The sequence below is a fragment of the Oxyura jamaicensis genome, chromosome 1 (assembly GCF_011077185.1).
Source record: "Oxyura jamaicensis isolate SHBP4307 breed ruddy duck chromosome 1, BPBGC_Ojam_1.0, whole genome shotgun sequence".
In the NCBI taxonomy this organism is placed as follows: Eukaryota; Metazoa; Chordata; class Aves; order Anseriformes; family Anatidae; genus Oxyura; species Oxyura jamaicensis.
The window spans coordinates 64,751,636-64,772,726 of NC_048893.1; the positions used below are offsets into that span (position 1 = coordinate 64,751,636).

General features: G+C 43.2%; 1 protein-coding gene across 3 annotated transcripts in view; it reads left to right on the forward strand.

The window, feature by feature from the left end:
• Window positions 1-15,096, forward strand: part of USP18 (ubiquitin specific peptidase 18) — a 28,678-nt gene extending 13,582 nt beyond the window's left edge. For 2 of the 3 annotated variants that reach the window (XM_035346466.1, XM_035346473.1), the window contains exons 3-12: window positions 2,072-2,261; window positions 3,129-3,225; window positions 4,338-4,483; window positions 6,388-6,467; window positions 7,288-7,434; window positions 9,603-9,698; window positions 11,548-11,718; window positions 12,658-12,789; window positions 13,250-13,299; window positions 13,844-15,096. In XM_035346466.1, coding sequence (XP_035202357.1) covers window positions 2,072-2,261; window positions 3,129-3,225; window positions 4,338-4,483; window positions 6,388-6,467; window positions 7,288-7,434; window positions 9,603-9,698; window positions 11,548-11,718; window positions 12,658-12,789; window positions 13,250-13,299; window positions 13,844-13,892 — 1,158 coding nt within the window. In that variant the 3' untranslated portion in view covers window positions 13,893-15,096. The remainder of the gene's footprint in view (window positions 1-2,071; window positions 2,262-3,128; window positions 3,226-4,337; window positions 4,484-6,387; window positions 6,468-7,287; window positions 7,435-9,602; window positions 9,699-11,547; window positions 11,719-12,657; window positions 12,790-13,249; window positions 13,300-13,843) is intronic. The other variant, XM_035346482.1, reaches the window with a different exon arrangement.
• The last annotated feature ends 5,995 nt before the right edge of the window (window positions 15,097-21,091 follow it).

The window sequence follows — 21,091 nt, forward strand, 5'->3', positions numbered from 1 at the left end:
GAGCCATCCCCCTCATCTGCAAAGGAAACTGAGAAGGATCCCTGCTCTTCCAGTGAGGGGAGATTTTTTATGTTTTTGTCAGGAAAGGAAGGTCATGGCAAATCTTAGCAATACTGTATTTTTTATAGCTGAAACGAGGCGATTCTGTGCAAGGGTTGGAAAGTTCTATTCCTGTCCCTGCTCCCAACCCAGGGTTCCTGTTAGCAGTGCCAGGGTGCCTGGGAGAGAGTGTCATCGAACCACAGAGCCAAATCCTTCAAATCCTGCCATCTCTAGACCCCTGCACCTTCTTGCCCTACTATCTTTCTACCTACTTCTCAAATCATCCAAAGCTTCTTAGCCCCGAGCTTGCTCGTTCATCCCGCCCTTAATTCTACCAACAACCATTTTTAACAAGTTCTGCTCATCCCCAGCACACCCATAGCTGCTGTTCAGTTTCTCTGCTGACCATTTCCCCTCCTTTCTGTCTCCAGTTGCGTCCCCCCTGGCTGTGGGCATTACTCACCCTCTGGCTGATCCTACACCAGCTAAATCCACCAACTTTTGATGCTCAAGCAGAAGTATGCTGCTCCTCTGGCTGGGCTTTCAGAAACCTGAATGCCTGGTTAAATTGCTTCCCAGGGAAAAGGCAGCGTGCGTTCAGAGTGTTTTGCAGAAGAAGAAATTGAAATCCAGTTTTACTTTTCCCGCATAGCCGTCCTAATTGCTGCTTTTCAATACCATTAGCAATGTTCCTGAACCTATCTTTCAATGCCTGAGTTTTTCTTTTTTCTTTTTTTCCCAGATAAATCTCCTCAGCAAATTTGATGTTATTTAGCATATCTGGGTGTAAGACACTTTGAGTTCAAAAGTAACTTTGATAAAGGACAGTTGGGAAAAATATACTTAAGCTTAAAAATTGGTAATTGGGAAAAAATAATTTATAGTTTTCTAGTTTTCATGATAAATTTTTCATAAACTTTGAAATATAACATTATTAGGCAGAGTCAACCTGAAAAATAACAAGCTTTTGAAACAAAAATTTCCTTTCATGAAAAGCAGAACCAGGATGTTTTGGTTATTTCCCTTTCTTGGTAGCTTTTCTTCATTCTTTTTGCACCTGGAATGACCTCAGGTTCATTTTTCATGCTGTTCAGTATTTGTGTAATAATGATTCCTGAGCATATGATTTTTTCTTTCTTTCTTTCTCTCTCTCTTTTTTTTTTCCCTATGAATGTTTCCCTAACAATAGCATTTTTTTCTGATTCAGCTTCCATGTTCGATGCGGGCTCTTAAAAATGTTTAATTTTTGTTTAATTGCGTTGGAGCATTTATCACATTGTTTTGCTTGAGTATTGTTACTTTGCTTTAGTTTAGTGATTTTTTTTTTGAGTTTTATTTAAAGAGCCAGTAGCTGAGTCATAAGAGACTGTCAGAGTAATGGTCCATTCAATACTCCCTTTAAAATCAAGGCATTATGATGGTTCTCTTAAGCAGTTCCTTTGCCTGAAGGATTGTAAAACAAAAATGATACTTAGGTGCTTAAATGCTTTTCAAAATTAGAGTCCAGGGTGCCCCTCTAGATCTGTGACTATGGCACTTAAAAGCAATGCAGAGAAGAGCCCAACCAGAAAAAAAAAAAAAAAATGCTTATCAGCTCAAAAGGTAGAAAAGGTGAAATTTGCCCCTTTGAATACTTGGAGTACTTTAGGCTTTAAAGCATAGCTTTTACTGTACAGAGAAATTTTGCATCATCTGGTATTTGAACAATTTTGATTATTTTATTCACCAAATCTTCGTGAACAGGTATATCTGGAGTTCACAGGTTAGGTGGGGCTATTTCTGTGGAATTGGAAGGCCATTTAGTCATACAAGGAATACAGGATATGCAGTTGCCTTCCAGTTCAATGTCTCTTACCTTGCTGATATACTGCACAGCTACTGTATCCATACTAATTCAAACATACCAAATGTCACTGCAGTAATCATACTAATTTTATTGACATTTCAGCTTTTTCATCATGAAAATATCAAATACAAAGACAAATCTTAAGTTTCTGGGTGTTCCCCATTTTTCTGTGTCCTTCTGCAGTCTTTCTGTCATAGTACCATATTGTTGATGGGCCAAAGAAGTGGACGTCAAGAATGGAGAAAAAAGCCAGAGATGTCACCAAGTGAGAACGTGAAGGCAGAAGAAGAAGGTGATAAAGAGGAAAACAAAGAGCTGAAGACTAAAGACCAGAGGCTACCAGTAGTCTTCGGTGTGGCAGACTTAAAAAATGGTAATAAAGCTTTGCCTATTTTTCACACATATTTTCTGTCTGTAGTGCCTTCTCTTCCATTCTTTGTCCTTAGGCTTCATCTTCTATTCGTTACCTCTTTGCTGAGGAACATGCAAATGATTCTCATTTTGTACTGTCAAGTAACCATTTTGTTTTTTGAGAAGGGCTTACATGAGGATCTCAGAGCTTTCTCCCCTTTGAAGTCCTCATAATGGTTACTGCAGCTGAAAACACCTAGATGCTGTCCTCTTTCCAAACACAGCCAGCATTGCTTCAAGATTTGCTAAACCATGGACGAGGTCCTGGTTATTCTGCTGCATTACTAGATTGGCCTCCCGAGGGCTGTCATCAGTATTTCAGGTGTACGTGCTGTTCTGTCTCAGATATATCACTCATTACCACTAGCTGCATGTGATTCAGTTGTTCTGAGTTTCTGTTCCATACCCTCTCTCTCTTTGGTGATGACTTCAGAATTTCTGAATTTCTGATTGTAATTTACTAATATTGCTTTGGGGCACAGAATATCCTTTTCTTTTGTATGCACTGTGAACAACTCTAGCTGACTTTTCCCACTTCTCTCAGGCTAGTTCCTTTCTTCAAAACTGAGACCAAAAAAAACAAAAAAGGAAGACATCTGAGTATCAAGATCCTTGCTTACTTGGATTTTTCCTGTCAGTTGCCAAACAAAAGTAAATGTTATCTACTTGAACATAGGCAGAACCCTCTTTAAGGTCTGAGCAAGATGTTGGGCCTGTACACTGAATGGGTGAATATGTACAAAAAGGAGTTTACCATCCCTTAAATGATTTTCACTTTCTTTTCTTGTGCTTATCTTTGAAGTCACTTCCTCTTTTTCTGTGCCTACAGGAGCTGTTGGACTTTACAACATTGGGCAGACCTGCTGTCTGAACTCTCTACTCCAAGTGTTCCTCATGAACATACACTTCACTAGGATACTACGAAGGTACCACCCGTTTGAACTACCCGAGATAGCTCTCCTGTTGCACTGTTGTCTCTGTTCCTTGTTTGTATGGGAGGTGTATTTGAAGGATTGGCTCATCAGGAGTGCTAGGTTCTCTCAGCTCACTCAGCAAGGTCTCTGCCTGTTGTGCCTCTCTTGTACAGACTGGGGCCTTCAAAGGTAGAGGCTGTGGTTCTGACTTGTTAGTCATCTTTAATTCCTGTGATGTTTGCATATCAGAATGCTGCAGTCCTGAATGCAGCCTTTATGACTTGTACCTCGCTCTTCCACACTCACCAGTGTGCAGAGTGGGGAGAAAAAAAATTACAGGCATGCATAGAAGATAAATGCCATGAATGGGCAGAGCTAGATAATGTAGGCTGTAGGTTACCATCGCTATTTGAAGAAAGGCTCAGAAAAAAACTGTTGACTGCAATAAATTTAGAGAGGATAAAGAGATTCCCAGTTGGCATATGGTTGAAATACAAGCATTATGATATACCTGCCCATGAAATTTTAGGGTATGTTGAAAATGAAGGAAAGAATAGGTGGGAGACAAGAGCAGCTTTGAAAACAGCTGTAACTAATGTTGCTTCTAGTGCATGGAAGACACTTCAGGTCCTGCTCAGTCTGGCTCTTATTCAGAAATTAATGTGGTGTTTTTACCCAGGTACACAGCTGAACTCCACCACAGCTGCTTTCTCACTCCCCCTCCTCAAAGGAAAAGGGGGAGAAAATGTGATGGAAAGGGTTCAAGGGTTGAGATAAGGACAGGGAGATCACTCAACATTGTCACAGGCAAAACAGACTCAACATAGGGAGATTAATATAATTTATTGTCTATCTCTAGCTGACTGGAATAGTGACAGACTAAAAGCAAACTAGAAACACCTTTCCCCCATCTACCCTCTTCTACGTCCTCCCCACAAGCTGTGCAGAGGAACAGGGAATGGGGGCTTTCTCTTTTTCCTTCTTTTGTTAAAAATGTGCCCATTCTGATTCTTCTGGAGTTGCTTGCTTTCTGTGCCATACCCCTCTGCTCCTTCAGGTGTGGCGTCTAATACTTCTCCATTGTGCTGCTTGATTACCATTCATGTTATGTCTTCTCTTTATAGGATCACGGTGCCCCCATATGCTTCACTGAAGAGGAAGAATGTCCCATACCAAATGCTTTTGCTGTTGGAGAAGATGCAGTCTGGCAAGCAGAAAGCTGTTTCTCCCACAGAGCTTGCTCGCTGTCTTTCAATACACAGAGTGGATTGTAAGCAGCCCCTTTCCCACGTCCACCTCTTTCCGCAGACTGGGGATGTCAGTTTTCAAGCACTAGCAAGCAGTGCAGACTCTGTCATCTCATTCAGGGATTCAGAAACATGAGGAATAGGTAGCTGATGACTTAGTGCTTTTTAAAGCTTGAGTGAGGTGCTCTGTCTTCTGAAGAAGGGAAGAAAAAAAAAAAAAAAGCCCTGCCAGATATCCTTGCTGATGTCCAAAGGATGAGAAGACTCAGCTACTCAGGCTGCTGGAAGACTCAGCTACTTATGCTGGCAAGAATGAAAGAGGGCTGTGCAGAGAATGGGCTGGACAGTTTACAGCTTGATTTGTCTCACTGTACTGATATGGTAACAGTGAAACAGATAGTATTTCTAATTAGAATGAAGTGTTCATGTGGAAAAGATACTGAGCTTACCCAAATTCCCAAGGATCCCTTTCTTCTTTGTTGTTATAAATGCTAAGAGAAGAATTTGCTGGTTTCACCTTCCACCTGGACATGGGCCTGAAGGAGAGAAATTGTTGAATGCACAGGTGACCAGTGAGGACGTGATACTGAGGGACTGTTTATGTGTACAAATAAAAATAGTAGTTTGAATACAAATGCCCTGATCTTTATCTTATAAAAGACAAAACGGGGCAACACTGAAAAGGACAAGACAGTAGCCAGCCCAGATCTATGTGAAGCGGGAACATGAGCTAACATATTTCTGTTTATGTAATTCCTTCTGAGACTGAATAGCTCTGCATTCTGCCTTCTCTCTTTTAGTTAAAGAGAGATGCCCAAACAGAGCTTGTAAAGCTTGACACTTTGTCCTTAAAATTCAGGTGTGGTTCATAAAGTTATATATCCTGGCAAGTGGTACTTTGCCTGGATCACAGATGTGCTAGTAGACATGGGGAAAGGTTTATTTTCTGAGATTTCTTTGTTCAGGGATGCCTGTAATCTTAACAGAAACCAGCTGAACTCAATACCTTTGGCAGGTCTTGCAGACTTTCAGGGAAGTTGAAAGCACTTCCATCTCAGGGTGTTGAATTATTCCACAAAATTTGTTTCACCTGTGATCAAGCATACAGATAGTCCAGAAATGTAAAGGTGTAAACCATGTATAGTTTTTGCCCAGTTCCTAGATCTTGAGTTCCTCATGGGCTGAGAACATCAGGTCTTTGTATTCATGGACGTGGATTTGTTTCCCTAAGTTCAGTTCTGAAGTAGTTCCCTTTTGAGACATTTTATAGCAACCCATTCAATGAGCTGTATCCCACCATCTTTGGTTCTCAATATGCCAGTTTAGCCAGAGTGGAAAGCCAAAGCATAACATTACTGTATCATCCTTGGCTTCTTGCGTGGGAATTGTATGCTTTATCACTGGGTAGCAATTAAGTAATTTGTACAATTCTGTGTTTGAGATGTATGGATAGGTCTCCATATCATTTGTCTCATCACTCAGGAGTGTAATAGCCTTGGGAAGGGACTGGGGGAGGTTGTGGAGTAGCGAAGATGAGAAAGAGAACAGAAGCTTCTCTGTATTGCTTGTAAGATGGACTCAAATAAATACACCCCTCAACTCAATGAGGCATCAAAGCCCTGTCCTGCAGGAGGTACTGGTTATATGCTAGGCTCTGTGTCTAGTGACAGGGACATTCCTTTTGCACTGGGTTGTACAATGGGGCACTCAATCCCTCCCATATTTTCCCCCTGCCTGCTCAGGTCACATAAACCACCACAGCTTGTGTCCCTGCTCTGTCTAAGCTCTGTCCCTGGTGGAGGGTGGCAAAGGAACAGGACACTGGATTAATGGGGTTAAGGAGAATGAGTCTATTTGCCATCTGTGAGAAGCACGTGCTTGCTGTTCTCAATAATACTGATCAAGGTTGTGTTTTCTGTTTGTCCAGTGTTTATGCAACATGATGCTGCCCAACTCTTTCTGACTCTCTGGAACTTGGTAAAGAGGCAGATAAAAGACCAAGACCTGGTAAGGACAGTCACTGGAATGAACACCAGGCTCTTTAGCCTTTGTCCTGTGTGGTTTCTTCTGCTTCTCTAAGAAGAATCCCATCCATTGTCAATTATCCTATGAAATTTTTGGAATTATCTCCCATCTGGGTCTTCTCTCTCATCTTTCAAATGGACAGTCTTGGTTTCATAGGCTTCATCAGTTTGAACCACAGTTAACTTTTGTTCATCCTGTCTTTAGAGCATGTCAGGGTCTTCTTTCTAATGGGAGAGTTTATTAATAAACAAAACGGTTGATCTTTGTGCAGCACCAAATTTATTCAACATGCATTTCTTTACTTCCCAAATTTCTGTCAGCATTAGTTGGCATGTCTTGACACAGTTCCTTCATTCTTTGAAGTCACCTATGTGCATTTCATTAGTATTAGTCACTGTTGGTATGTTATGTATATGGCAGTTCCTCCCAGGGGAGCTGTGTAAAATAAGAGAAAAGTGACTCTTCCTCAAGCCAGTGTCGCAGTTCCCTTCATACAAAAGATGGGCTCCTGTTGCAATTCCAAACAAAACAATAAAACTGCATTAAAACAGACATTGAGCTGTCTGTTCATGTTACAGGATGCGTCTCTTCCCTCTGCTAGGGGATGAGGGGAAGGAGTTGTTCTCCTTTAAATGGTGGGAAGTGCCCTGTCCACATAAGTCAATATCAGATCTGGGTTCAAGCCTTAAAGCAGTGACACTGAGTGAAGTGACATGCCCACACAGCCCTTCCCACCCACAGGGGGAAATACTTCTGTCGTGTTCTTCCCAAACCATGTTTTGGCTATTTTTACTTTCTCCAGGTTACAAAGTTGAGTGATTTGTACACTATCTGTGTACAGGAGCACCTGGCCTGTCAGATATGCTCTTCTGAAATGAAGAGGAATAGCAACATGTTAACCCTTCCAGTCCCAGTGTTGGATTCCAGTTCCCGCATGCTGAAGACACTGGTAAGATCAGTGGCAGTGCTGTTTCCTTAGGAAGGAGATTCTCGTCTATTCACTGTGGGAGTCTTCTCCCTGCAGGACTGCTGTTTCCTGGGACTCATCTGGAATCTCTGCAGATTGTCTGGGGTTTTGAGGCCACCTTTTCCCATTCACATTTCTTGTTTGTTTTGAGGGGTTCTAAACTTTTCCAAAAAATCTGTTCGATTTTGGGGTTGGAAAATAAAGTCCTTGAAAGTTCTTTTTGAGAAGATTGTTGACTAAATATAAGACTCAGACTTACACAGTGATGCACACCTGTGGGAGCTTAGCTACCACAGTGAAGTGCCCTACAAAACTTGTAATCCTTGGCCAGGCACGCTGCATTTGCCCAGTGCAGTGTCCTTTTACTGGTAAATCGGTACTGCTGTTTGATATCCAGATATATCAGTTTTGGCGGCTACGTGGGTGCTGCAACAAATAGGGAGTGGATGTTTTCAGCTTTAGTGGACAACTGAACCTTATTCTGACTACTTTGTACTGTTTCAAGATAAAGGGACCTCCTTCAGAACCTCTGAGGCTTTTAAATAGGTGTAAAATAAAATCATGCAGCAGGGTCTTTTTTGTGCAATGCAGCATTCTAATTTCTTAACTGCTGTTGAAACACCACATGATTTTTAACACCCAGAGCTAGGGAAGAGGGGATACACAGGGAGCTGATTGTTTATAGTGTGTTTGCCACAATGTACCACTATCAAATTTAAAGAAAATGAACGTAGTGGGGATGATCCTGTACCAGGCTGCACGGTGGGGATATAGTCTTGCACTGGGCTAAAATATAGGGCAAGGACTAGACTAGATCCCAGATTCAACTTTTACCCAATGCAAGGGTAAGAATAGGGGACCTCTCAGGGCTATAGTATGAAAAGGGAGATAGTGTACAATGTATGTCCTGGGTGAAAGATGCACAACTATTTCTCAAACATGCTCATTCTAAAGTTGGAGCTAGAACAGTGTATTTCTGTTGGTGTTACTTTCTTGATGTTTTGTGGATGTTTTTGTTGATACAAAGAAGATATTCTTTCCTATGTTGACATAATGGGACAAATGTCTATTTTAGGACTGTCCTGGCCCGTATGGGACATCTGGTCACACTGCAATAGAAGTGGCACAAACTTGTGTGTGTGTATGCGTGTGTACATATGTGAATGCCTAGTCAGTGTAGTCTGACTGTGACTGTCTGTATAGTCACTTATAATACGAGGGTCACTGTATAAAGAGAAGCTTTGCAGTCATATGTTTGCTGTCTTGAGATGGTGGAAGATAAAGAACTGTGGCTAAATGAAGATCATTTTCAAAAGTCACTAGTGACTTAGAATCTCTTGGTTTTGGGTGTCCCAACTTAAAGGCTCTTTTTGGAGGTTCAGTGCTAAATGAGAGCTTCCAGTCCTAAGACATCTTAAGCACGGCCTTTTGGAAATTAAGGCATCTAATGTCACAAGTCACTTATAAACAGATGGGTCAGAATGTCCACCAATCTAGTTTTCTGCATTTGGTTAAACTTTCCAGCTCTGCCTTAGCCAGTCTTCATACCCAGTAAGTCTTCTTCCTGTAAACTTCCTTCATGAATTCCATCTTTGTAGTTAGAAGAATAAAGGCAATTTTGCTTCTGTCACTCTCCTGTGTGCAGGAAAACAAAATAAACTATGTTGTTAAACACAGATCAAGTTAAACAAAAAAAAGGAAAACTGAAGTACCTGTATGGGCTGACATGACAAACTCCTCCTATTTTGTTTGATTAAAAAATTGAATTCATTAATGCTACTGTGACTAGCATGTTTTACAGTGCCACTTGCTGCTTAGTGTACAGGTCACTGAACATGTCACATTTTCTAACTGCCTGTGTAGTTGTTCAAGAAGGAGTCTAACTTATAGTATACAAATCAGAAGAAAGTAAGGCAGGCAAAATCCCCTTTTTAACATTAAAAACAAGCAGAAAAATCCAACTAACTAGCAGTACTTGATTTCACTTTAATTCATGATAAAGGAGAGAAAAGTATTTTGCATTCTTTTGTCATTTGCATAAAATAGGCCTTCTGTAGCTTTGCTGTTTGTATGTACACTGTGAAACAAAGTAGAAATATAAAACTGGCTTGAAGGAATTCAACTGAAAGAAATCTTCTCTGTCTTCTCAGGAGGACTGTCTGCAATGCTTTTTCCATCCAGAAGAGTTGACTGGTCACAACATGTGCTTCTGTGAATACTGTGAAAAGAAAACGCCTTTTCTGCAGGTAATCAGAGAAGTATTTCCCCATGTGTTTCTTATACCCAGAACTCCCTGTAGGACTGGGAAGGATGGAGGAAGGACTGAACCATATAAATTTAAGAGGAGGTGAGTAACCTGACGATTTGTCTGCATGGCAGCATCAACTAGGTATAAGCCATATGCGTCTTTCTGATTAGGAAGATCTGTGCTGTGGATGTAGCTCTAAAAACAAAAGAATGCTTTCCTAGGTTTTAATGTAAGTCACCTAGGGTTAGACAAGAATACTCTACTGTTGCTGTGCATACCCTTAAGAGTAGGATACCATAGGGTGATTTCTTTTCTCCCCTGCTCTCCACTGGGATTTGCACTTACAGTATTGGTCTCTGCCAGCAGATGAATTAGCTGTTTCATGAAGAGACAAGCACGTTGAAGAGAGAGATGTGTAGGGGAGAGTACCTCAGCTCAAGACTTGGAGGGGACTTTCCACAATATTTTCAGGAGTGGGCTGCCCTTGTAGGCTGCAGTGCATACGTATGTCTTGGTGGCAGCAACAGTAATGTCAACAAAGGCAGTGCTTGCAGGAGTGAGCTGTCAGCTTGGCATCCTCCACAGAACTCTGCTGACCATGTCACAAGGAATTTGGCTCGCCTCTTCTCACCAGGCACTGTGGTTGCCTATCAACCCACCTGCCCAAGACCTTATCTATTTATTGATGATGTTGTGGTGCTCAGGTTTAAGGAGGTGATGAGCACATCAGCTATCTTGTCACTGAAGAGTACAGCCAACCCAGCAGATAGTAAAGCAACTCAAAGTAATCTTCACAGACAAGCTGTTCAAGAGAGAAATTCCTTCTGAACATGACCAGTTTTCATGGTGTAGGAACAGCCTGCTGGTTGTGGCAGCTATCTAGCATGCTGCACCATCTGTATTTTATGCTGTGGCTGCTTTGGTTGCCTAAAAAGTCTTGAGCACCATCATCTTCCAGTCCATGGGTCAGTGATCCAAGGGAACAGGTATGGGAGTGTGTCCTGGTTTCAGGTAGGACAGTTATTTTTCCTCCTAGTAGCTGGTAGGGTGCTATGTTGTGGATTAGGATGAGAAGAGTGCTGATAACATGCCGATGTTTTAATTGCTGCAGAGCAGTGCTTACACTAAGCCAAGGACTTCTCAGCTTCTCGCTCTGTCCTGCCAGCGGGCAGGCTGGGGGTGCAGCAAGAGCTGGGAGGGGACAGACCCAGGACAGCTGACCCAAACTGGCCAAAGGGGTATTCCATACCATCTGACGTCATGCTAAACAATATATAGGGGTGGCTAGCCGGGGTGGGGGGGCCGGCTGCTCGGGGTTGGGCTGGGCATCGGTCAGCGGGTGGTGAGCAATTGCATTGTGCATCACTTGTTTGTACATATTATTATTATTATCATTATTATTTTCTATCTTAATAAACTGTCTTTATCTCAACTCACAGGCTTCACTTTCCCGTTTCTCTCCCCCATCCCAGAGAGGGAGGGGGGAGGGTGAGCGAACGGCTGTGTGGTGCTTAGCTGCCAGCCGGGTTAAACCACAACAGAGTGATACCAACCTAGAGTTAGGAAAGCAGATGAGGAATGAAGCAGCCCATGAGACATCCAAGTCTCAGTGTTGATCATGCTGAAGTTGAGAAACTTGGTCATCACGGCTTTATTACATGTATGTGTCTCCTCTGCATAGATGGGCTACTAAGGTTTGGTACCTGCTGTCCAGTGCAGTTGGTTTTCATTCACTGTAGCACCAGCTGCTCCCCTTGTTACATCCACTTGGTGGTAATAGCTGTTTCCATCCCAGCTCCCCGGGGTTTGCTCCTTGGTTTTAAATTGCATCATTTATTGCTTTACAGAGCATGAAGCTAGTCCATCTGCCACAGACCCTGACCATACAACTAAAGCGCTTCTGCTTTGAAAGATCAACTGACGTCCACAAACTTAGTCACTGTCTGCCATTCCCACAAGAACTTGATTTCAATGCAGTCTTGACAGAACAGCAGAGCCAAGCACATGACAGTGAAAAGGTGAGATACTCCTAATACCTTCTTTAAAAGAGGTAGATTTTCTTCTCCCCTTTGCTCAAGTTTGATAAAAACTTAGAGATCAGACCAGTGCTCACCTCAGTTAAAAGCATCTGTCTCAGAAATGTACATCTCAGTCTTTACCTGTGTCTGGAGTTGTCTCACATCCCATGATTCTGGCTATTTCAGGCATTATTAAAGTTTCTGTGCTTAGATTAAATCATCAAAGGTGCCGTAACTGGAGCTTTCTGCTATTAGGACAGAAATCAGCCTTTATGGAAATAAAACCTTTTCTTTTTCTGAGAATGGTTAACATAACTTTTTTTCGTATATGTCTAAATATACTACCAAAAAGACTTGAACACAGTTGATTTGGATGGCCAAATCCAGATGTTGTCTTAGAGTCAACTTGGGGTTCAGCTTCCATGGCAAGACAGCCTCAGTGAGCCCCAGACATACCATCTGCAGAGGTTGGCAGCCCAAGACAGGGGAATTTCATTCCTGGCGGTTTCCCGTACATTATGGTTTGTCACAGAGCTGAAGTTAGCAGGGAGACAACAGCTTTGCCAAGCAGCTGAGTGATCTGCCACAATGTGGGTCTCTTCGCCTTACTAAGAAGTAACAAGGGAAAGTGTGGCAACAGCAAAACCTTGCTGGTGCAGTGCTGCCTGCAGCGTAGCACCTTTGTCACCCTTTTACTGCCTCTTTGCTGTCCTACTGCCTTTTCGACATTGCTGTGACCTCCAGGGAGACTGCCAGTCCACAGCAGGCAGGCAGAACTCTGAGGGCAATAGTATAAAAGACAGGGTACTCTAGACAAATCTAATCTTTCTCATTTTTGCTTATGAGACGCACGCTCTTGCTGTCCTGGCTGCTGCTTTTCTTCAGCAGCAATAAATGAAAACTGCTTCACTGAAAGTTACTCTTTGTGGCTCTTTACAGGCTGCCTGGCAGTATGAGCTTTTTGCTGTTGTTGCTCATTCAGGATCAACTAATTCTGGACATTACTGTGCCTATATTCGAAGTCTCACAGAATGCAAATGGTATTGCTTCAATGATTCTATCGTTCGTCAGGTGAGGACACAAATCCACATTTCCTTTGTAGCTTTCCAGACACTCCTACAGATCTTATTTAGTCTGACTGACTGCTGATAAAAGAGAACCAGGAGAGAAAAATGAAGCAGCAGAGCTTTGTGCACCTCATTCTTCTGCTACATTATACTCTGAGCTAAGGGCAAAATGGCTCTAGCTTCTGTACCAAAAAAGACCTCAGGCTCTGTTTTGCATTTTGCAGAAACAGCCATTGACCATTTACCCTACATTATGTACTCTAGATCTGTTTAATTTATGTTCAATAGAGGCAGAGGAACTGATTTTCCTCATAAAGTTAAGAGTAATAAACTGCTTTATTAAAATGCTTGTAGTTCCTGAAAGTATGACTTGTGTCACCCTCATGAGGACTGCTGTACTGGTGTCACTGTATGCCCATCCATTAAGAGTTTTTACCACCTTCATCTTGTGTGTTGTTCTTCAGGTATCGTGGGATGATGTTAAAAGTACGTATGGACATTCAGACCTCAACTGGTAAGTGAGAGCCTCTGTGTTTTCACTCAATGTTTTTCTGGGGTCTGGAAAATGATGTAGCAAAGAGAGGGAAAACTAATTATTTGAACTGTATATTGCCTAGCATGAGCTGGGAATACAGAAGTGTAGAAGGGGCATTGCTGCAATCTGGTTACTTGATACACCTGTGTATGGCTGTACCTTGAGCCTGCAGGATTAATGAGTAGTCACAAATGGGGCTGCAGGAGCAGTATTGTTCCTTATGGTTGTCACCAGTGCCGCCCTCAATCCTGAGTAAAGTTAGGTGCATCAGTCAGGATTTCTCCATGCTTTGTGTTTTGATGCATCATAAGACAATGAGCATGGAGAGAGAGAATTCCTCCCATAAGCTATTGTGCAGCCAGGGGGTTAGCATTATGAGCTGCCATAGGAACACTGGGGAGAGCCACTTCTGCTGACCTAAATCTCAAAAAGGATGAATAGGAGAAAACCTGGGCGGTTGCTTGCAACAAAGATTACCAAGATCTTCAAACATACTTGCTATGCTTTTTCTTTTCTTCCACAGGGGACAAACAGCCTATCTCTTGATTTACATGAAAAAGCATCCCCAATAGGCTTATCCAGGTGTATCAGGGTGTTTTGGAAAGCTGTTCCTTGTCCATGAAGCTCAGCATCTGTGTACCAGTGTGGATGGGTAAAAATGCTCCACAGGAAAGACCTGCACTCAGTCTATGACCTCTGCCTTCACCTTTTTTTGATAAGAGAAATGGAGGACAAACTCAGCTGGAGAAAGGATCTAAGAGCTGTTGCATCTAGAAATTTTTTCTTTCATGTCATGTGATTATTTATTTACTGTATCCTTGATATTTATGTAATTCTATATATTAATTTCCTCTTAAATAATGGTAAAGTTAGTCATTGTCTCTGCTGATTTAGCAGTTTATTGAATGCTGATGCCTAGATTCCAATACAGAGGAATCTTTTGTCCTCAAAGTCTTCATGATCTTCCAAGAAGGCATATGTTACGGCTAGAGAGCCATGATAGCCATAAGGTCATGTGATCTTGAGGCTTACTCTGCCCTTTTAAGGCCTTGTTAGATGCTGGCATGATGGGAGGGATAACCCCAAAAGTCTTGAGAAACAACTGGATCAGGGACCAGGGTCCTTATCACACATGCATCAGTGATGTTTGCTCCTAAAAACCTTCAAGGAAATGTATCACTGCAGGAACTGAGATGTTATTGAAAGCTGGTGTCAGCATGAAGTGTTTTTAAATCAGGAGCTATTGTAGTAGTTCTGATCTGGGAGATGAGTTTGTATATGTTTATTTAGATGATTATTGTTTTAGCACGCCTATCAGGCATTTTAATTCATTTTTTCCTGTACAGAGGAAAATACTCAGAGTGATATCCAGAAATTTGGAAGGTAGTTAGTGATTTTGTGCAATACACTTGATACAATGTGATAAGAGGAGAAATGAGAAGCCCTGACATGCTTGAACTTTGGGATTTTTTGTTTTTCTTCAGCTCTTTGCCAGCAAGAATTGTCTTGCTCTCTCCCTTCCTTCTTTGCCCATGCAGTGGAAATGTCCCTCAAGCAGAAAATATTCTGTAGAGAGCAAGTCTGTAAAAAAGTGAGTCATTTAAAAATCTTCTGTTAAATCTTGTCATTCTGTGTTGTTGGTCCAGCCTGTGCTCTCATGGCAAGACTACCCAGCTGGAAGGAAAATGCAGAAAGGAATAGTTAGAAAGGAAGGTCAGTATCACACAGCAATCAGAAGAGTGGTCTAAAATCTCATCATTCATCTGTGAGGAAAGTTAAGAAGTTAGGTTACAATGCTTTTAAAGCGCTCGTCATGGTATGTTTTGACCTACCACAGTGCAAAAGGGTCAGTGATTCCCATAGTTTGATACCTAAAAGTACCTTCTAGCCTAGCAGTATTCTTTGACGGTACCTTTACAAGGGTGCTATTTTTGTGGGACTGGGTGCATTTAAAAACTACTAATTTAGCAGCTATATATAATCTTTTTTTTTTGGATTATGATGAAAGTCCTGAATCATGTCCGTTTTCTGTTGGTATATGGAAGGTAAATCAACAGTTTGGATCATAGCTGTAGAATTAAATTGTTGTGAGCTAGCAGGTATTTATTTCACCATATTGGCAAGGTCCATTATTCTGTTTAACTCTCTTGTACTTGCACTCCTCATTCTGCTTTAAGAAATCCTAATCTATTCTTTGTCACCAGCATGAGGAGTTTTCAGCCTGTTCTACTTCAGGAATGATTTACACTCCTTCTAAAGTACCTTGTGACTGGTGAATAAGAAAATCAAGTTCTGGTCTGCCTTATCGATCACTTTGTATTTGTGAAGTAGCTGAAAGACTGTTCAATTCCAAAAACTGAGAATATGTCAAAAGACTGAAAGAACATTTCTGATTCGTTATAACCTGAAATTTAAAAACAAGCTATGCTTATGAAAAAAATGCCTCAAATGTATCATACATGACTTTAAAGGAATGGCACCTGGTAGGGAAGGAATTACTGAGATATATTAAGAATCTTTTTAGTTAGTTTCTCAATAAAAACAAATCTATGCTTTTTGTTCTTTGAATAAAACATGATCACAGAATCACAGAATAGTCTAGGTTGGAAGAGACCTCCAAGATCACCGAGTCCAACCTCTGACATAACGCTAACAAGTCCTCCACTAAACCATATCCCTAAGCTCTACATCTAAACGTCTTTTAAAGACCTCCAGGGATGGTGACTCAACCACTTCCCTGGGCAGCCTATTCCAGTGACTAACAACCCGTTCAGTAAAGAAGTTTTTCCTAATATCCAACCTAAACCTCCCCTGGCGCAACTTTAGCCCATTCCCCCTCGTCCTGTCACCAGGCACGTGGGAGAATAGACCAACCCCCACCTCGCTACAGCCTCCCTTCAGGTACCTGTAGAGTGTGATTAGGTCACCCCTGAGCCTCCTCTTCTGCAGGCTAAACAGTCCCAGCTCCCTCAGCCGCTCCTCATAAGACTTGTTCTCCAGACCCTTCACCAGCTTCATAGCCCTTCTCTGGACTTGCTCGAGCACCTCCATGTCCTTCTTGTAGCGAGGGGCCCAAAACTGAACACAGTACTCGAGGTGCGGCCTCACCAGAGCTGAGTACAGGGGGACAATCACTTCCCTGGACCTGCTGGCCACGCTGTTTCTTATGCAAGCCAGGATGCTGTTGGCCTTCTTGGCCGCCTGAGCACACTGCTGGCTCATATTCAGCTGACTATCAACCATCACTCCCAGGTCCTTCTCTGCCAGGCAGTTTTCTAACCACACATCTCCCAGCCTGTAGCTCTGCTTGGGGTTGTTGCGCCCCAGGTGCAGGACCCGGCACTTGGCCTTGTTGAACTTCATACTGTTGGCCTCGGCCCATCGGTCCAGCCTCTCCAGATCCTCCTGCAGAGCCTTCCTACCCTCGAGCAGATCGACACACGCACCTAACTTGGTGTCATCTGCAAACTTGCTGAGGGTGCACTCGATCCCCTCGTCCAGATCATCGATGAAGATGTTAAAGAGGACTGGTCCCAGTACCGAGCCCTGGGGGACTCCACTAGTGACTGGCCTCCAACTGGATTTGACTCCATTCACCACAACTCTCTGGGCCCGGCCATCCAGCCAGCTCTTAACCCAACGAAGTGTACGCCAGTCCAAGCCATGAGCAGCCATGATGGGATAAATTCCCTAGAAAACAAGCTTTCTGGATTGTTTTTGGTCCGTTTTTCCCTCAAATCGTAAATTGCCCAGTAGGAGCCACTCGGTTCCCAGTGCTTATTAGCTTGCATTATCCCCAGCAACAGCACAACCCCACTACCAAACGTTTCTGTGAGTGTGGTGTTCTATTATGTGCTGGAAGCCAGGAGCTGTCAAGTCCCAAATGTGGTGTAGACAGAAATGGGCACAAAGCTTACACCTTTAATACTGGAAGCCCCAGTGGGTTATTTCTAACAATTAGGGCTCCTTGGGGACATTTTCGCATCAGCTGCTGGAACACCTGGGGGAGAACAGAGATGCTGTAAGAGACAACACAAGCTATGTGATTTGTCCGCACTGGCTGGCTTTCTAAACATGCAGAGAGGCTATGGCTGGTAAAGACAGAGAGATTTAGCAGTTTACCATAACCCTGCAGTAACCCTAAGCTCTCCACCCTGTGCTCTTTGTGGTACTGGTCCCAGAGCAGAAGTGGTAAAATGAGTGCTGTACCCACGTCAGGACCATCCAAGTTCATGACCTGGATTAACAAACACTGGGACTGCTTCTCTTTGCCATGGCAGGCTATAACCAAGGGTCCCCAAAGACTGCAAGTCCCATCATAAGAAATGTATTTGAACTTGAATCAGAGCCATCTGAGGTTAGAGGCTTTCTGGCCTACAACCTTTCTTCTGAGGTCTTTCCAAGGAAGCGTCAGGAAGCAGGAACTGTGGGTGGGGGCCTCGGTTCAAAGGCAGCACTCAAAACAGAGTGAAGGTTCCAGGTAGAGCTTTGCACAGCTCTTTCACAGGATTTGTCTCTTCTCACCATTGTCTGAGCCAAAATTACAGCTGCCCTATATTACTTCTGCCCTTGAACATCGTGTTCATGAGGCTGGGAGGGAAAGAAGCAACATCTGGGGTCAACCCATAGGCAGGGGAAAAGAGGTTGCAGGAGCCTGTCGGTACACTTGTGGACCTGACAGGTAGGCTTCATTGCTCAGCATGAAGCAAACACAGGTCTGATCAGCATCAACGCATCGTGTAGTTCTTACCAGGTGTGGAGCCATACACTGCGTACAGTGCATTGATCAGGAAGAAGAGGAGATGTTGGGAGCCGTGGCACAGGCTCTGCACTGGCCACAACACTGGCTCCCACTTGCTCTCCGACACGCACACGCTGCTACTGCCGGCATAGCAGGGCCTCAGGACTGCTTTTCTGAAACACAGCCCAAGGATGAGTGGGATCAAATCTGAGCTATTTGAGCTTGATATGAAACCTCTGTCTCCTTCCTTTTAGATTTCCATGATGAAAAGTCACATTAAAATTAACAGTAAACACAATCTTAGATACTGTGCGTTCCTGAGGATGAAGAGGGTTAACTTCTCTAGTTCTAAATATCATGCTCCTCTTTGACCTCTTCACTGCTGCTTGCCCTTTACAAAATTCAGGGTGATACAGATTTGCTGGTTGTCCACAGCATTATATACAGAAAGAGGCTGAGCTTGTTATTGGTACTTAATAACCACTAATAACGTAGTTTACTTCATTGCAAATTTGGGGTCACTGCTTACAAGACTGTGTCTGGGAGACATATATGCTGAGGAAGACTGACTGAGCCCTATGAAAAACTGCTATGCCTGGATGGTGTGTGGAAACTAAAATACGTCTGCATTTGAAGAAAAATAAGGGTTGCACTGGGTAAAACGTACAGCTTTCCTTTTCCACCCTTTTCACTCTATTGTACAGCACAGCAGGGAGCACTGCTGGGAGGCTATGGGCCACACTTGCAGAGCTCCTACACTGGAGCAATTCCACCTCAGAAGTATTCAGGATGTAACTAACAGCTGAGAAAATGAGACTAAACCTTCCCAGAGCACTTGGCTCCTGCACTGAAGATACAAAGGGTTTCTTGTCAGGTTTCTTGTCAGCCTATATTGCTTCCAGGGCCAGCTGGGCCATGGAGTGGGAGGAGTGGGACAGTGTGCAAAGTGCGTTGCATGTAGATTCAAAAACTCTGCCAGACCTGTGCAGCTTTTGCAAAAAGTCACCATGGATGCCTCTGCATTCACAGCAAAGTTAGTTTGTGCACTAGATAAACCGCATATGAATGACTCTTAATTAAGTACATGGTATTAAATGCTAGGCAAAACAGTCTGCGCTGAGATTCCAAACCCTGCAAAATAGCTGTATACATATATTTATATATATAAAATGCGGAGTCCACCTTACATAGGGGCAGGGTATGGAAAAACACCTCCTGGATTTCTTCCAGAAGTGCCAACACAGCCATAGAGTCCCTTCAAAGGAGTTGGGATTATTTGCCCCGTGCTAGAGCCACTGTGCAAATGAAAGCTAGCACAGGTAGCAAAGTCCTTGAAAAGCAAGATAAAGCCAAGAATAAATGGGTGGAGAGATTACTCTAAATTCTGGTAAATCTTCATTTCCTTTTTTTTTTTTGGTTTGTTTTGGGATTACTGTCTTAAGGGAAAGAGTCTGTGACACAGCAATAGCGCAGTAGTAAAATACAGATTGTCGGCTTCATCTCTGGCACTCATGAAACTGGCATTCCCCAGTTTCAACAAACACATTAAAAAATAGAAAGTTTTAAATAAATATGTATGTATTGATGTTATATGATGCATATATATATCATACCTAGAATCTAAAGGTTCTATATGTTGCAAATCCCCAAATTATATATGAAAGTAGAAGAGAAACAATCCTTGATGTTTTACTTCCAGTATAATTTTAATTCACTTATTAACTATTTATCACTGGTGTTTACACAGAAACACTGCACAGAAGCGTTCTATGTTTAAAAAAGGTCTGCAAGAAAGGAGCCATCCTAATATGGAATAAAAACCACGGGTTAATAAAATTGTAGTTACTCTAAACTACAATGAAATGTGTAATACACATTTGGACTTAGCATTACTAATAATTTTAATAACAATGGCTTTACTGATAACTAATAACAGACCACAATAACCTGTTTTGTCTGACTGATAGAGTCCAGTAATGAATCCTGTGACAGCACTCCTGGGAATGAGCTGTAGTTTTAAGGCATCTTCTTCTCACAGGGTTTGCCGTTACTGAGCAGATCTTCTCCAGTGCAGTCCTCACTTGTCCCCAGAGAGATGTTGCATAAAAAGCCAGCTTTCATTCAGCAAGCTGGGGTTCAAACAGGTGCCTATGGTTTCAACTGCAGCTTTACTTTTTGCCCTTCTTGAAGCCAGCCATGGCCCTCAGGCATTTCAAACAGCTCTTCCTTTCAGGCAGCTTTTTCTTACTGCCCTCCCGTCACTGGAGCCAAGTTTCTTGCCCTGCCCAAACTCAGGCCCAGGGAAATCGTAGCAAGGTTTACGTGGCAAGGTTTTGGTATTAGCGGGGCTGCAGGGGCAGCCTCTGTGAGCAGGGCCCAGCAGCTGCCCCATGTTAGATAAGGGCAAGTTTAAGCTGGCTCCAAAGGGACCCACCGATGGCCAGAGCCGAGCCAGTAATTGATGCTGGGTGGGCTTACTGGGAGAGCAGATTGAAGAAAGGGGGAAAAAAACTGCTGTGCAACACAGCTGGGAGAGACCGGTGAAAACCAGCTCTGCAGCCCCCCAGGTCGGTGCAGCAGGAGGTGCTCCAGGCAGGCAGCAGCAGTTCCCCTGCGGCCTGTGGAGAGGCCCCTGGTGGAGCAGGCTGTCCCCCTGCAGCCCGTGGGTCCCACACGGAGCAGATCTCCATGTGGAGAGGCCCCTGGTGGAGCAGGCTGTCCCCCTGCAGCCCATGGCACCCAGAGCTGTGAGGACCAAGGGGAGGGGAGCCCAGCAGCTGGCATTCCTTCTGGCAACACAGCTTGTGCCTGAAGCTGTACGTGGAGGGCAGCGTTTTCAAGTGCAAACAGTAACCTCAGAAAACCTTTCAGAGGTATTTTATGAAGCAGTTTGTTTCAGTATAGGGCTATTCAGCTCTGATCCCTTGCTGTTTCCCACCCTGGATGGTTTATGTTTTACCAGCTTGAAGCTGGCAGACAGCAGGCACCTGCCTGCAAAAGTAGGCCCAGGAGTCACAAATGCTTTAAAGA